Below are 16,769 nucleotides of genomic sequence, written 5' to 3' on the forward strand. Positions count from 1 at the left end.
CCGGCAAGGAACACTGGACAGCGGTCAAGAATATCCTGAAGTACCTGAAAATAACAAAGGACATGTTTCTCGTTTATGGAGGTGACGAAGAGCTCGTCGTAAAGGGTTACGTCGACGCTAGCTTCGACACAGATCTGGATGACTCTAAGTCACAAACCGGATACGTGTATATGTTGAATGGTGGAGCAGTAAGCTGGTGCAGCTGCAAGCAGAGCGTGGTGGCGGGATCTACATGTGAAGCGGAGTACATGGCAGCCTCGGAGGCAGCGCATGAAGCTATTTGGGTGAAGGAGTTCATCACCGACCTAGGAGTCATACCCAATGCGTCGGGGCCGATCAAACTCTTCTGTGACAATACTGGAGCTATTGCCCTTGCCAAGGAGCCCAGGTTTCACAAGAAGACCAGGCACATCAAGCGTCGTTTCAACTCCATCCGTGAAAATGTTCAAGATGGAGACATAGAAATTTGCAAAGTACATACGGATCTGAATGTCGCAGATCCGTTGACTAAACCTCTCTCGCGAGCAAAACATGATCAACACCAGAACTCTATGGGTGTTCGATTCATCACAATGTAACTAGATTATTGACTCTAGTGCAAGTGGGAGACTGTTGGAAATATGCCCTAGAGGCAATAATAAAAGGATTATTATTATATTTCTTTGTTCATGATAGTTGTCTTTTATTCATGCTATAACTGTATTATCCGGAAATCGTAATACACGTGTGAATACATAGACCACAATATGTCCCTAGTGAGCCTCTAGTTGACTAGCTCGTTGTGATCAACAGATAGTCATGGTTTCCTGGCTATGGACATTGGATGTCGTTGATAACGGGATCACATCATTAGGAGAATCATGTGATGGACAAGACCCAATCCTAAGCATAGCACAAAGGTCGGTTAGTTCGTTTGCTAGAGCTTTTCCAATGTCAAGTATCTCTTCCTTGGACCATGAGATCGTGTAACTCCCGGATACCGTAAGAGTGCTTTGGGTGTACCAAACGTCATAACGTAACTGGGTGACTATAAAGGTGCACTACAGGTATCTCCGAAAGTCTCTGTTGGGTTGACATGGATCGAGACTGGGATTTGTCACTCCGTATGACGGAGAGGTATCTCTGGGCCCACTCGGTAATGCATCATCATAATGAGCTCAAGGTGATCAAATGTTTGATCACGGGATCATGCATTGCGGTACGAGTAAAGTGACTTGCCGGTAACGAGATTGAACAAGGTATTGGGATACCGACGATCGTGTCTCGGGCATGTAACGTACCGATTGACAAAGGGAATTGCATACGGGGTTTGATCGAATCCTCGACATCATGGTTCATCCGATGACAACATCGAGGAGCATGTGGTAGCCAACATGGGTATCCAGATCCCGCTGTTGGTTATTGACCTGAGGTCGTCTCGGTCATGTCTGCATGTCTCCCGAACCTGTAGGGTCTACACACTTAAGGTTCGGTGACGCTAGGGTTATTAGGAAGATTTGTATGTGATTACCGAATGTTGTTCGGAGTCCCAGATGAGATCCCGGACGTCACGAGGAGTTCCGGAATGGTCCGGAGCTAAAGATTCATATAAGGAAAGTGGTTAAACGGACACCGGAAAGTTTCGGTGGCATACCGGTATTGTACCGGGGCCACCGGAAGGGTTCCGGGGGTCCACCGGGTGGGGCCACCCCTCCCGGGGGGGCCACATGGGCTGTGTGGGAGAGGGAGCCAGCCCCTAGTGGGCTGGGCGTGCCTCCCCACCTAGGCCCATGCGGCTAGGACAAGGGGAGGGGAAACCCTAAAGGGGGCGCCCCCCTAGCTTGGGGGGCAAGCCACCCTTTTCCCTCTCCCTTTGGCCGCCGCCCCCCTCTAGGGTTTCCCCTAGAGGGCCGGCACCCTTGCCCCTCTCCTCCTATATATAGAGGGGTGAGGGGAGGGCTGCAACAAGAACAAGCCAAGGCGCAGTCCCTCCCCTCCCCAACACCTCTCCTCCTCCGTACATGCTTGGCGAAGCCCTGTCGGAATACTGCTGCACCAACAACACCACGCCGTCGTGCTGCCGTTGGAGCTGTCTTCCTCAACCTCTCCTTCCTCCTTGCTGGATCAAGACGGAGGAGACGTCGCCCATACCGTACGTGTGTTGAACGCGGAGGTGCTGTCCGTTCAGCACTTGGTCATCGGTGATCCGAATCACGACGAGTACGACTCCCTCATCACCATCCTCTTGAACGCTTCCGCACTCGATCTACAAGTGGTATGTAGATGCAAACTCACTCCCTTGACTCATTTCTTAGATGAACTCATAGATGGATCTTGGTGAAACCGTAGGAAAAATTTTAATTTTCTGCAACGTTCCCCAACAGATTGCTCACCACTCCGTAGGATTTTACAAACTTAGGCGAGTACTGGACTGCAGCTAGGACTCCGAGTGGGAGAACTTAGGCGAGTGCCGGACTGCAACTAAGCCCCCGAGTGGGAGGATCGTTCACCACTCGGTAGGATTTACTTTCGAACTTAGGCGAAACGGATTCGCGGCTAAGCCTCCCGAGTGAGAGGCTTGCTCATCACTCGGTAGAATTTTCTTTCGAACTTAGGCGAAATGGATTCGCGACTAAGCCCACCCACTGGGGGATTTCGGAGGTAAATGAAAACAACGACAATCGTGCGAGAAGACTGAAAAGCTCTTGTCTTAGACGGACAAATTACAAAGGTACTTCTTATTACATTTTATTCGAATGAGTGCTTAAGTATAAAAGGGGTGGAGCAGCTCCGCGTTCCAGGCCCGTGGCTCGTCCTTCTGATGCTCAACACTGTAAAGATGGTATGCTCCATTGTGGAGAACTTTGGTGATGATGAAGGGGCCTTCCCAAGCCAGGGCGAGCTTGTGTGGTTTCTGTTGATCCACTCGAAGAACCAGGTCCCCCTCTTGAAAGCTTCGGCCCGTCACGTTCCTGGCGTGGAATCGACGCAAGTCTTGCTGGTAAATGGTCGACTGGATCAAGGCCATCTCTCTTTCCTCCTCTAAGAGATCGACTGAATCCTGCCGGGCCTGCTCTGCTTCTTCTTCGGAGAAGAGCTCGACTCGGGGTGCATTGTGGAGCAGGTCACTCGGCAGAACAGCTTTGGCTCCATAGACCAAGAAGAAAGGAGTTCGTCCAGTCGACCGATTGGGAGTTGTCCTCAAACCCCACAGAACTGATGGAAGTTCATCGACCCAAGCGCCTGCTACGTGTTTGAGGTCACGCGTCAGTCGGGGTTTCAATCCTTTGAGAATTAGGCCATTGGCTCTTTCTGCTTGTCCGTTCGACTGCGGGTGAGCGACTGAAGCATAGTCGATTCGTGTGCCTTGAGAAGCGCAGAAAGCTCTAAACTCATAGGAATCGAAGTTCGACCCGTTGTCCATGATGATGCTGTGTGGAACTCCATATCTGAATGTCAATTCTCTGATAAAACTGATAGCGGTGTTGGCTTCAAGACTCTTGATAGGTTTAGCTTCGATCCATTTGGTAAGCTTGTCGACTGCCACGAGCACATGAGTGAAGCCGCTCCTACCAGTTCTCAGTGGTCCAACCATATCCAAACCCAAACAGCAAAGGGCCAAATGAGGGGAATGCTCTTCAGGGTTGACGCTGGCTTGTGAGACATGTCCGAGTAAAACTGGCAGCCTTCACATCTGTCGACTATATCTTTCGCCATTTCATTTGCTCGCGACCAATAGAATCTGGCTCGGTATGCTTTAGCCACGATGGCCCGAGAGGACGCATTGTGGCCACAGGTCCCCGAGTGGATGTCGCTGAGGATCATTCGACCTTCTTCTGGCGTTATGCATCTCTGACCGACTCCAGTTACGCTTTCCCTGAATAATTGTCCTCTTATCACAGTAAAGGCCTTGGATCGACGGACGATCTGCCGAGCCTCTTCTTTGTCTTCTAGGAGTTCCTTTCTGAGGATGTACGCAATGTATGGCACTGTCCAGTCGGGAGTGATGACCAGAACCTCCATGATTAGGTCGACCATGGCTGGGACCTCGACTTCAATCGGATCTGTGGCGCTCTTAGGCTACGAGGGCTCTTCAGTAAAAGGATCTTCTTGAACGGTCGGTGTGTGAATATGCTTCAAAAACACATTGCTGGGAATGGCTTCTCTCTTGGAACCTATCTTTGCCAAGTCATCGGCTGCTTGATTTTTCAGTCGGGGTATGTGATGGAGCTCTAACCCTTCAAACTTCTTTTCCAACTTCCTCACCGCGTTGCAGTAACCAGTCATGGCTGGGCTTCTGACGTCCCACTCCTTCATCACTTGATTGACTACCAAATCTGAGTCGCCGTAGACCATGAGGCAACGGACGCCGAGTGAGATGGCCATATGTAACACATACAGGAGTGCTTCATATTCAGCTTCATTATTGGAGGAATCAAAGTGAATCTGGAGGACATATCTGAGGTTGTCTCCTCGGGGGGATACCAGAACCACTCCAGCACCGGAACCATTCAGCATTTTGGATCCATCAAAGAACATGGTCCAATGCTCCGAGTGAACTTGAGTCGGCAGTTGCTGTTCAATCCACTCGGCGAGGAAATCTGCTATTGCTTGGGACTTGATAGCTTTCTTTGCCTCAAACTTGATATCTAAGGGAAGGAGTTCAATCGCCCATTTTGCCACTCGACTAGTTGCATCTCTGTTGTGCAGAATCTCTGACAACGGAGCGTCGCTGACGATAGTAAGAGAGTGATCAGAGAAATAGTGTGCAACCTTCTTCGTGGTCATGTAAATCCCATAAACGAGCTTATGATAGTGCGGATATCTCTGTTTTGACGGAGTCAGAACTTCAGAAATATAATAAACTGGGCGCTAAACTTTATAGGCTTTTCCCTCTTCTTCCCGCTCGACCGTAAGTATTGTACTGACGACTTGTCCAGTGGCTGCTATATAAAGCAGTAAAGGCTCTTTGCTGATTGGGGCAGCAAGCACTGGCTGGGTGGAAAGCAAGGCTTTTAGCTCTGCAAATGGTGAATCAGCTTCAGGATTCCGCTCGAACTTATCTGATTTCTTCATCAGTCGGTAAAGAGGCAGTGCCTTTTCACCGAGGCGAGAAATGAATCGACTTAGGGCGTCCAAACAACCAGTAAGCTTCTGGACATCGTGCACACGCACAGGGCATTTCATCCGGAGTATGGCACCTACTTTCTCTGGGTTAGCATCGATCCCTCGTTCGGAAACGAGAAAACCGAGTAATTTTCCGCCTGGAACTCCAAACATGCACTTTGATGGATTAAGCTTGATATCATACCTTCTGAGGTTGGCAAAGGTTTCAGCAAGGTCAGCTAGTAGGTCGGAACCTTTACGTGACTTGACCACAATGCCATCCATGTATGCTTCCACATTCCGACTGATCTGAGTGAGCAGGCACTTCTGAATCATCCGCATGAATGTGGCTCCAGCATTCTTCAAACCGAATGGCATAGTGACATAATAGAAGCACCCAGATGGGGTGATGAAAGCTGTTTTTATCTCGCCGGGTCCGTACAGACAGATCTGGTGGTACCCGGAGTAGGCGTCCAAAAAGGACAAACGCTCGCACCCCGCAGTCAAGTCGACTATCTGGTCAATGTGTGGGAGAGGAAAGTGATCTTTCGGGCAGGCCCGATTGATATGTTCGAAGTTGATGCACATGCGAAGTGAGTCGTCCTTCTTTGGGACCATGACAACATTGGCTAACCACTCGGAGTGGTAAATCTCACGGATAAACTCAGATGCCAAAAGCCGAGCCACCTCTTCACTGATTGCCTTCCTCTTTTGTACGGTGGACCGTCGAAGATGCTCTTTGACTGGTTTCACTTTTGGGTCGACTCGCAAACGGTGCTCAGCCAGTCCCCTGGGAACACCTGGCATGTTAGAAGGTTTCCATGCAAAGATGTCCCAGTTCTCATAGAGGAACTGGATGAGCGCTTCTTCCTATTTGGAGTCAAGTGTGGTTGAAATGTGAGTCGGAGCAGCATTGGGGTCTGTCGGGTGAATGTGAATCGACTTTGTTTTGCCAGACGACTGGAATGCTGAATCTGTGGCAGGCTTCTTGGCTCGCAACAAATCACTCGGATCTGCATTTTTCTGATATTCTTGCAATTCTACCACGGCCATCTGTGCATCGGCGATCTTTGAACCCTTCTGGAAGCACTCTTCTGCCTTCTTCCGATTACCAGTGATAGTGATCACCCCTTTGGGACCAGGCATCTTCAATTTGAGGTACACGTAACATGGTCGAGCCATAAAACATGCATAAGCTGGCCTGCCCAGAATAGCATGATAGGCACTCTGAAAATTCACAACTTCAAATGTCAACTTTTCTTTGCGGTAATTCTTGGAATCACCGAAAACCATGTCGAGAGCAATCTGGCCGAGTGATGCAGCCTTCTTGCCTGGAATGACCCCATTGAAACTCATATTACTCTCACTGAGTCTGGACATCGGAATGCCCATTCCTTTCAACATCTCTGCATACAGTATATTCAGGCCACTGCCACCATCCATCAGAACCTTTGTTACTCGGGTGCCTTCGACTACTGGGTCGACCATCAACGCTTGCCTCCCAGGGGTGGCTATGTGCGCTGGGTGATCGGACTGGTCGAATGTAATGGCGGTCTGGGACCACTTCAAATAACTGGGTGTCACCGGAGCGACCATGTTCACTTCTCTGTTGATGACTTTCAATCGACTTTTACTCTCAACGTCTGCGAAAATCATCAAGGTGGAATTCACGTGGGGATAACCATCATCATCCTCTTCCTCATCCTCAACCTTATCTTCTTCCTTCTCCTTTTCCTTGGGTTGTTTCTCTCGGAACTGTTGGATTAGGAGTCGACACTGTCGAGTGGTATGCTTTGGGTAAATGAAATTACCCTCTTCGTCTTTTTTGGTGTGAATGTGGCATGGCAAATCCAGCACATCGTTTCCATCTTGATCTTTTACTTTCTTGGGGTTCCACGGCCCCTTGGGCTTCCCCTTGAACTTTCCTTGAGTCACAGCTAAGGCTTCGCCAGGAGCGTCTGGCTCGGCCTTGCGCTTCTGTTTTCGACTGGAGTTTCCTCCTCCGGTTTCATGGGCGGCTGCTTTGTGCCTGCCACTCTGGAGTCGGTCTTCTTCTTCACCGTTGGCATATTTGGTGGCAATTTCCATCATCCGAATAAAGAGTCATATCTCCTGTCCGACCGAACTTCATATTCAACTCCCGATACTTGACGCCTTCTTTAAAGGCACAAATTGCCTGATGATCAGACACATTCTCCACCATGTGATGCAATGTGGTCCATCTCTGGATATAATCCCTCAAAGACTCATTCGGTTTCTGAACGCAACACTGTAATCGATCAGCCCTGCCGGCTGTTTGCAAGTACCCTCGAATGTTCTGACAAATACTCGGGCAAGATCTTCCCAAGTATAAATACTGCTTGGTGCTAACTGATTCAGCCATGCTCTAGCCGAGCCCTCCAGCATCAGAGGAAGGTGTTTCATGGACACTTCATCATTGCCGCCACCAATCTGGACAGCCACTCGGTAGTCTTCAAGCCAAGTATCAGGCTTGGACTCACCGGTGAACTTACTGACTCCGGTCGCCAACCTGAAGTTGGGGGGAATCACCGCAACCCTGATGGCTCTGCTGAAGCATTCCGGACCTGAGACTTGCACTCTGCTGCTGGTTGATAGATCTCTCTCATGACCCTCTCGGTGAGCTCGGTTTCTGTTGACCAAGCCCTGAACGAGAATAGATCTCGCATCAAAGCCCGGCTCTCTGGGGTCGACTGGAATCCCTCGCCCCATACTGTGAGGGCGCATGTCATCATGTTGCCGAGGCACGTACGACCCACTCCTTGGGGGAGGTGTGGGCACTCGACGACGATCATCGCGGTCGACTCGGTGGTGATACTGCCCATGATTTCTGTACTGATCTCGTCGGTCTCCACGTCCCTCACGCCTCGAGGGCGATCTTGGGCTGTGAGCCGACTGAACTGTGTCCGCAACCACGGACCTGCTATGGATCCTATTCTGCGACTGAGATACTGCTGTATTCTGCTCTCCTGTCGCACGGAGCAAAGCTCGGATCTGCACCAGACCTCGACCAGCTTCTGACTGGGAAGGTTGGATCGACTCCGCTATCCGGGCTACAGCTGCGAGATTCTGAATCGGAGTTTGGTATACCTGAGTCGGAGGCAGAAAAAGCTGACGTCGACTAGATTTGGGAGCACGCTGCCGAACACGCTCGTCGAGTGCGCGCTGGAGGTTCTCCAGTCGAGTGCGCTCAGCCAAGTTGGCCAGGCGCGCCGACTCCAAGGCCTGGGCCTTAGGGGTTTCTCCTACGATAGGAGTGTGCAGTGCATCCATGTTCCGGCGGCGAAGCTCTTCTCTCCGCTGCGAAGATAGGGGTTCGGGGCGGTACTCTTCATGAACGCGCGATGGATCGCCGTCCCCATCGCCTCCGTCTTCACGGGTGAAGCCAGGAGGACTGCGTGGCCCATTGACCATCAAAACTTCCGCCGCTGGGTCGCTGCTATCGCACTCGGATGCAGTCTCTACGGAGCCAGTCGACAGATCGAACAAGCCGTAGAGAGTTTTGTCGGGCTCGATGGTCGTGACTTGAGGGGTGGCCGACTGGCGAGCCACCGCACGCTTCACCCACCGCTGAAGCCTTGATCGGCCGGAACACTTGCTCTGGCGGGCCGCAGGGAGGGGAGAAACTACAGGAGCCGACTGATACTGGGTCGACGGCTGCCGCAGGAGGATGCCGTGGACGCACGCGCGAAAGTGTGTCACCCCGCGAACGGGGAGTGCGTCGACGTCGAGTGGATCCTCTTGAAGCCAAGCGGAGTCGTCGGAGACAAACACGAGCGCGCCGAGACGGATCTCGCGGCCCTCAGTCAAACCTTCGCCTGAAACCATGATGAAGGGGATCGAAAAAATTGCAACTTCTCCAAAAAAATCGCTAAGACACCTGCCCCACAATGGGCGCCAACTGTCGTGGTTCTAAGTCTGACAGTAGAATGGGGGTAGGTATGTAGAGGCAAGATCCTAGCTATGGAGGAGTTGTACACGCGAGTTTTACGAGTTCGGGCCCTTCTCGAAGGAAGTAACAACCCTACGTCTCGGAGCCCGGAGGCAGTCGACTGATATATGCGTGTGAGTTACAGGGGGTGTGAACCCTTGTCCATGAGGAGGGGGTGGCTTATATAGAGTGCGCCAGGACCCCAGCTCCCCTCCGTTACACAGGGTTCAATGTTCATAAAGGAGCGTTATTGGTAACGTCCGAAGTAAAGTGCTATAAATGACTATTAAAGCTATGACTTAATCCCGACCATTGCAGAGTGAGAGGCTCTCCATCTTATGGTAGTTTAATGGTTGTTCGCATGGTCGAGTGTCCTCAAGAATGTCGAGTGGAACATGGCTTTATGGTCGAGTGGATGATGATTTTTCTTCGACTGCTTCTGGTTCTTCTAGGGATGTCCTTGGGGAGGGTATCTTGACCAGATCTATGACCTTACCCTAGGTACATAACTTCACCAGCTCCCTCTCTCCCTGAAAGGTCAATGAAGAAGTAGGAGGAGGACGAGGCCCTTCCCCCTCTCGTACGGTGGTGCTGGGATGCCGCCGGGGACATCTCCTTCATCACCATCACCAAAAAATCCCTCTTTGTTCTCATGGTGATGTGTGAGTAGTTCATCCTTGAGGCTGTGGGTATGTACTAGTAACTATGTGTTCGATCTCTCTAACTCATGTTCTTGAAAGATTTTTATCTTAATTGTATCATGAGATTTGTTAATATAGTTGGATCATATGATGCTTCCCCTTCTATTATTTTTGAATTGAGTCTTGCTCCTCGAAGTTTTGTTATGTTGTATTGAACATTTTAGATTTTGTGATTACATGATGCATGTCTCGTAATTAACTTGCGGATACGCGTATTGACATTGGGGTACTCTATGCACAAGTTGAACGATAGTATCATATGGTGTTGTCATGGTATGATTTCTGGGACTACCTATGGCGACCATAGGGGTGGTTCAATAGATTATGATTGAAAAGACGAATTTGGTGTGGTTTGCTGTTAAGCCACCTACGTGATTGCATCCTACTTTCTTCGATAAAAGTAGAAACTTTGGAGTGATTTTTTACTGCACTTTTTAAGGGCACTAGTGAAAGTACAAACCCTAAGCCTTGTTTTCAGGCATTGAGGCACCGTTTTACTCATTTTTTTATTTGTTACCTTGTTGTTTTTATATATTTAGATTACAAAAACTTATTTCTACCATCTATATTACACATATATCACCATCTATTCGCTGAACTAGCGCACCTATACAGCTGACAATTATATTGGGTGTGTTGGAGACACAGGAGACCACTTATATTTGATTTCAGGGTTGGTTGAGAGATAACCACCTTCATCCTATACCTCTTGCGGATTGATAGATTTTAGGTCATCCACTTGAGGGAAATTTATTATTATTCTACATAGCTCTGCGTTTGGAGGCCCAACAAAATCTACAAGAATAAAGTTGTGTAGTAGACATCAACGGTCATCAGTCATCTTATAGTCATGATATTGCTCCATGACATACAACTCACTTCCTGTGTTCCAGATACCAAACTTGGCCTCAAGAGCATCACACATATCCTTACCAACCATGATGGTCATGAAGGGATTGACAATCTTGCCGCCAAGAACACTCAGAACGACACGTATGAAGATTGAAGAGGGTGTTTGTAGCATCAAACGCTTGCTCCTATTCGGGAGTAAGCGCTTCTTCTGGCTTGCCCTTATAGGCGTGAAAACAGCTCATGCTGGTAAGCCAGAAAACTGCCCTCGCACACCACCTCGTATAATTCACCCCTCAAATGTAGCACATTTGAGAGTCGCGACAAATGCAATTGAAGAAAATTGCCCACACATATCAGGTTTTTGAATTGTTGAACATTTGAGGATTTTTCCATTATGTTTAATTGACTAAAGCGGTAGATGAAGCATGGTAATCATAACATAGATGATAATCTCATCAAGTAACAAAGTGATGTAAGAAACCATGCAATTGGGTACATGACATACGGACATCATATCCATATCGATAGATAAAAGTAGTAGGCCAGATGCAATTCCTAATAGAGAGGAAAATGAGATCATACAGTGCTGTGAAAGAACATGCAGGTGCGTCGTTTGTAATGTTGCCGACTAGGTGGTCGACATCCGGGAAGAAGTCGTCGCTCTCAGCTAGGAAAATCCCATTGTTATGAGGATTGCAAGTCCCTTCGTGAAGCACTACAAATCCTCGCAAAAAACCTGAACTAGACAAATTTTTTATACTTGCTAAAAAATGTTGTCCCAAAAATAAAAATCGTGATGCAGATGAGAATCTTCAATTCTCGGATAAACCCATACCAGCAATCTCTGTCGATTCGAGCTACAGGTACAACCCCTAAACAAACCGAACTTAATTCTCGTTGCCAATCATCAGTTGCATCCCATCATTCTCTCCAGATAACCCCAGAAACAAACCGAAACGTCGCACGCGAAACGCAACCCCGGCGAGGGAGCCGAGGAAAATCCACCGGAAGCAGCAAACCAATAACCGCCTCCCCATATTCTATTCCCCGCACCCGGCCGGCCGGCCGACCTCCGTTTCACCTTTACCGCCGGGGCCGCGCTGTCCAGCGCCCCACACGCGTCACCCATCGAACGCCACGCCACCCCACCCCACCCGCACCCGAGCGCCTGCCCGCCCGCCCGCACGCCCAAAACGTGTGCGCCCGCGCGCGCGCAGCTGAATGGCCCCACCCAACCCACCGGATGGGCGCGCCCGTCGCCGATCTTTATAAAGCAGAATTCCGTTCCCACGCGCCACAACGAACCGAACCAAACAGCCACACGGCGCCGCCCAGCCCGTCCACGAGCACACGCAACGCCACCCCCGACCCGCGCGCCAGTTAATTGGCGCAGCGCCGCGCACCTGGCGCCTGGGTGTCGTGTCGTCGCCGCAGGGAGGAGGGCCAGAGAGACGCAGAGGCGAGGAGGCCATGGACCTGTACTACCAGCAGGCCGCGCCGGCGGCGAGGAGGCCGTGGGCCAAGGAGGAGGACAAGGCGTTCGAGGCGGCGCTGGTGACGCTCCCGGACCACGCGCCCGACCGGTGGGAGCGCGTCGCGGCGCGGCTCCCGGGGCGCACCCCGCAGGAGGCCTGGGAGCACTACCAGGCGCTCGTCGCCGACGTCGACCTCATCGAGCGCGGCGCCGTGGACACGCCCGACTGCTGGGACTTCGACGACGACGGCGACGGCCGCGCCACCGTGGCCTCCTCCCGCGGCCGCCCCGCCGGCAAGGCCCGCGGCGAGGAGCGCCGGCGCGGCATACCCTGGTCCGAGGAGGAGCACAAGTACGTACGCATACCCGAAAGCCCTTCTCTTTTGCTCAGCCATCAATCACCGTCGCCGCTCGCGGTGGTTCGAATCGAGATTCTTCCGGCGATCTTTCCGCGTCGCTTTCGCTTTGTTGTTGGCGCGGAGAAGCCAGCGAGCTCCTCCTCGGCCCCAGCTGGCGCGTGGGCCCGGCGTGGCAGCGACACAGCGTGATTGACTCTTCTCCTCTGGTGGATGCGTGTGTGTGCGCGCAGGCTGTTCCTGGACGGGCTGGAGAAGTACGGGCGGGGGGACTGGAGGAACATCTCGCGGTTCGCGGTGCGGAGCCGGACGCCGACGCAGGTGGCCAGCCACGCGCAGAAGTACTTCATCCGCCAGGCCAACGCCGCCACGCGCGACTCCAAGCGCAAGAGCATCCACGACATCACCACCCCTTGACCGCCCAAGTCGACGGCGACACACTCCCTTGTTTAATCAGTCGCCGCTACTCCCGTGGCCGTAATCTTATCCTAGTTACTACATGATGACGTGTACATTATATAAATCCTTTGTACTACCACTAGTACTTAGACTTAGCCTTAAGAAGAAGACTCTGACGAACAACTTGGCTCGGGCGGACGGAGGCTGTGGTTCCCGGCCAGCAAATGGTTTACTAGTGTCTAGCTAGATTTTACTATGAGTCTGTTAGAACTAATGGAGTTTGACGTGGCAAAAAAGATCGTGTCTAGTCACTGTTCCTATGGATTTACTATGATTCTGTGGCATGCTGCCGTCGTAGCTGGACTGGATAATGTTGTACAGTCATGTGTTCCGGTCCAGGAGGTGAATGACACGTGTTGCCGGTGGTGGACACGCGCGCATGGCATGTGTTTCGTCCTCGGGCCAACTTCTCTGTGCCATAAACGGCACGTGTGTAACTGGTGCGCGACACTTGTCAGCGTCCAACCTTTCAGGGATTCTTCTTGTCGCAACGCACCGCCGTACAGCGGTCACGCCTCAAAACAAAAACAAAAAACCCACCGCTTCCGCAGCTCCTCCGTCGTTGATTGTCTCTATGCCATTCAGCTGATCTGTGGAGCGTGGACTGCATCGCATTGACAATATTTATTTTTGTTCTTCCACAAGAAATGCTTACAATATTTTCTCGGTGGTAACATCGACGATCCACAAATCAGACCACGGTGGAACTTCAGATCAATCGACCCAGCAACGAATACTCCAACTACGGTATTATTTTTATTGTTATTATTACTACTGCACAAAAGAGAGACATGCTTAAAAATAATACTCTCTTTATCTCAGTTTACAAGTCTTGCACATATACCTAGGTCGTTAATTTGATCAACTTAATAAGATGCATACATTACAAAAAAAATTATCATTACAGACATTAGATATTCTATTTTCTAATGATAGAATTTTTATGCTAAACAATATATTTTATATAAGTTAAATTGACGGTCTACATACACGTGCAAGACTTGTGTACAGTTGTATAAAGATACGCAAAAAAGGCGCGAAAAGGTCCCAGTGAACTGTATGTAGACACGAAACAATAGTACAGAAGTAAATCAAAATTCCGAGGTTGTTACAAGATCCAATAAATAGACATCAGAGTATCATAGCAAGAAAAGAATTTCTCATAAGAAATGTTTAGAATGTTTTCTGGCCGATAAACTGATAATCCACACATTAGTGATGGATCCCCCATACAACAACAAATAGTACAACATTACAAGTGTATAAATACACACAGAACAATACTCCCTCCATTCTTATTTAGTCCGTGTATTAGTTTTGGTCAAAGTCAACATTTGTAAATTTCAACAAAGTTTATAAAGAAAAATATTAATATATATATACAATAAAAATCAATACCATTAAATTCATTTCATTATTGAATGTACTTTCACATCATATAGATTTGTTATAATAAATGTTTATATGCAGAGTAAATAAAAATGGAGGGAGTATTACGCAAGTAAAAATCTCTTGGAAGATAGTAGGCCTGGAATCCTGGATGAACTCGGTCCCAGTGAACTGTATAAGCGTATATACAAACGAAACAGTGGTACAAAAGTAAATCAAAATCCAGCCAGAGACGATGTTACAAGATCAGATAAATAGACATAAGAGTACGATATAGCAACAAAAGAAAAAAGAAATTCTACATGCGCTTCCGCAAACTATCTAAATTCTCTTCAGAATCCAAGAAAACATGACCAGGGTGTTCAGAATCAAAGAAAACAGATCATGATGACAGCGCAAATGCTGAAGTCCATCAGCATAGCTTCAGACGCCTTCTGTAGCAGCATCCCGAGCTCCAGCATCAGCCCTAAGCCATCAGAACCAAGGCTGATGCCGGCCTGTCTGCCCCTCGCATTGGGGTCCCTGTTCTCCATCAGCAACGACATGACGATGGTTACGTTCGTTATGATGAGGAACAGGAGCGGCCTTGTGCAAACCAGTACTCTGCTGATGGTGCCACCAACGTCCAGCCCCCAGTTCGAAAGAACCACAATGAAGGCGATGAGAATGGATGCTAAGCAGCGGTTGAGCTCTGTGGCTGAGATGGCCTGGGTGATCTCCTGCGGCGTGAAATCCACGAGTTGCTTCAGAGTTTCCAGAGACCAAGATGAGTCGTCTGCTTGGTTAGGCTGGCTTGGGGGCACGGATCTGGGTCTCATTTCCATGTCCCTCGGAGGCACAGATCCCATGTCCCTCGGAGGCACAGATCTGGGTCTCATTTCCATGTCCCTCTTAGGCTGCACAGTTGCTGCTCCATAATCATAAGTCCTCTTGTTGAGGGTTTCATCATCACGGCTCCGCAGCAACGGCGGCTCATATACTGGCTGGATCTCAGAAACTGCACTGCTTGCGTTGAATTTGTGGAGTAGGTCGCCTTCGCTACTGTGGCTCTTATGCTTGGGTTGTAGACGGGGCTCGGCAACCGGTGAATCTGCAAGATGGCAACTACTTTGATCACATGGTGGTTAAGAAGCCATAGGGTATGTTTTAACATTTAGGCAGATTTGTATGCAATAAGGCAAAGAGCATTCAAATGGTTCAACTGGCATCAACTAATAAGGTACGAAATAAGAACGCAAGGAGTCCGTAAGAAAGTAATCGGGTGCTCATTGCGAGGCTACAAGGGACAGGCAGGGAGAATTATGGACCAGAAAGCAATCTAGTGGGTCGAAGAAGACCCAAAGAGTTGCTCATAAAACTAGCAAAAACATAGGAAAGGGCAGTTTGATAACTGATTAACGATTATCTGATTAAGATGCAACATAGAGGAATCTCTTAATCGCAACTCTTCTAAGAAGAGTCATGGAGACGTGCTCAATGAGCTGATGCAACGATGCTCAATACTTCCTTGTTTGGGGAGAAGGTTCTCATGAGCAGTGCTCATGAGATGGTTTAAGCGATAGTATGTACCAACGCACCTTAATAATCGCCAAAATACAGTGATGTGAAGTTTTCTAACCAATTCCCCGAAAGAACCATCAATACTTCAGGTAGAAGCTCCCCATGAATGGTTTGGCCATATACCAACACAAATTCGCGTCCTATTAGGCAGAGAAAATATCTAAAGAAGAACAAGGGTATGCATCCAACATAATCTCCGCTTCCAACACTCTAAATTACGAAATTCGCACGGTGCATGATCCAGAAACGTAAGATTCCGCGGTAGGAAACCTGCAATCCATGATTTGTACCTGGCACCAGATATTCTAAATCTAGCAACTAATCGAATAGCCCTACAACGCATAAACCGGGAAAAATCCCCCGAAACTGAATTCGATGGTCAATTCCTAAACACGGCTACAATCTAGCCCAATCAATCTGACGTGAACGCAACAGGTAGTCGATCTGGATACACCCCAAAACTAGAAATCGGACCCCTGTGGCGGCGGTTACCTGGGTAGGGGTCGGGGGGGAGGTCGCGCGTCTGGCCGGTGATGAAGGCCAGGCGATCTGATCCCCTCTCGACCAGCCGGCGGCGCCGCGTGTTTGCCCTCGGGGCGCCCTCCATCGCCTCCCTCCCTCGTCGCGCGAGCGGAGCACGCCCAGGCCACTACTTTCTCTCCCCCTGCTGCTCCACCCCGTCGCCTCTCCTTTTTCTTTTCCGAATTCCAATCTCTTTTCCTCGAAGCGGAAATTAATCGGTATACGCGTCCCCTGGCCAGAAAAGACCCTTAAATCGGCCCACCTTAGCCCATAGTGAGCCCAACTCTATTGGGCCTACCATCGCTCAGATGGACCACGGGAAAAAAAAGTTGGAGCACGCTGCCCCCCGCTGTGCGAATCGTGAAGCACATCAGAGCACGTGCACGTCCAGACTCAATTTTTTGCACCTAAAAGAAAAACGT

The 16,769-nt window shown here is 49.7% G+C and overlaps 2 protein-coding genes across 2 annotated transcripts; one reads left to right on the forward strand and one right to left on the reverse strand.

The window, feature by feature from the left end:
* Positions 1-11,891: 11,891 nt before the first annotated feature.
* LOC119269678 (transcription factor DIVARICATA-like) lies at positions 11,892-13,194 on the forward strand. The gene is made up of 2 exons (XM_037551573.1): positions 11,892-12,413; positions 12,651-13,194. The coding sequence occupies exons 1-2, from the start codon at positions 12,058-12,060 to the stop codon at positions 12,832-12,834; spliced, it is 540 nt and encodes a 179-aa protein (XP_037407470.1). The 5' UTR covers positions 11,892-12,057; the 3' UTR covers positions 12,835-13,194.
* A 1,202-nt stretch (positions 13,195-14,396) lies between these two features.
* On the reverse strand, positions 14,397-16,520 carry LOC119269680. Its single transcript, XM_037551574.1, has 2 exons — positions 16,318-16,520; positions 14,397-15,355 (listed from the first exon to the last, which is right to left on the reverse strand). The coding sequence occupies exons 1-2, from the start codon at positions 16,430-16,432 to the stop codon at positions 14,634-14,636; spliced, it is 837 nt and encodes a 278-aa protein (XP_037407471.1). The 5' UTR covers positions 16,433-16,520; the 3' UTR covers positions 14,397-14,633.
* Positions 16,521-16,769: the final 249 nt, after the last annotated feature.

Source organism: Triticum dicoccoides, chromosome 3A (assembly GCF_002162155.2).
Source record: "Triticum dicoccoides isolate Atlit2015 ecotype Zavitan chromosome 3A, WEW_v2.0, whole genome shotgun sequence".
In the NCBI taxonomy this organism is placed as follows: domain Eukaryota; kingdom Viridiplantae; phylum Streptophyta; class Magnoliopsida; order Poales; family Poaceae; genus Triticum; species Triticum dicoccoides.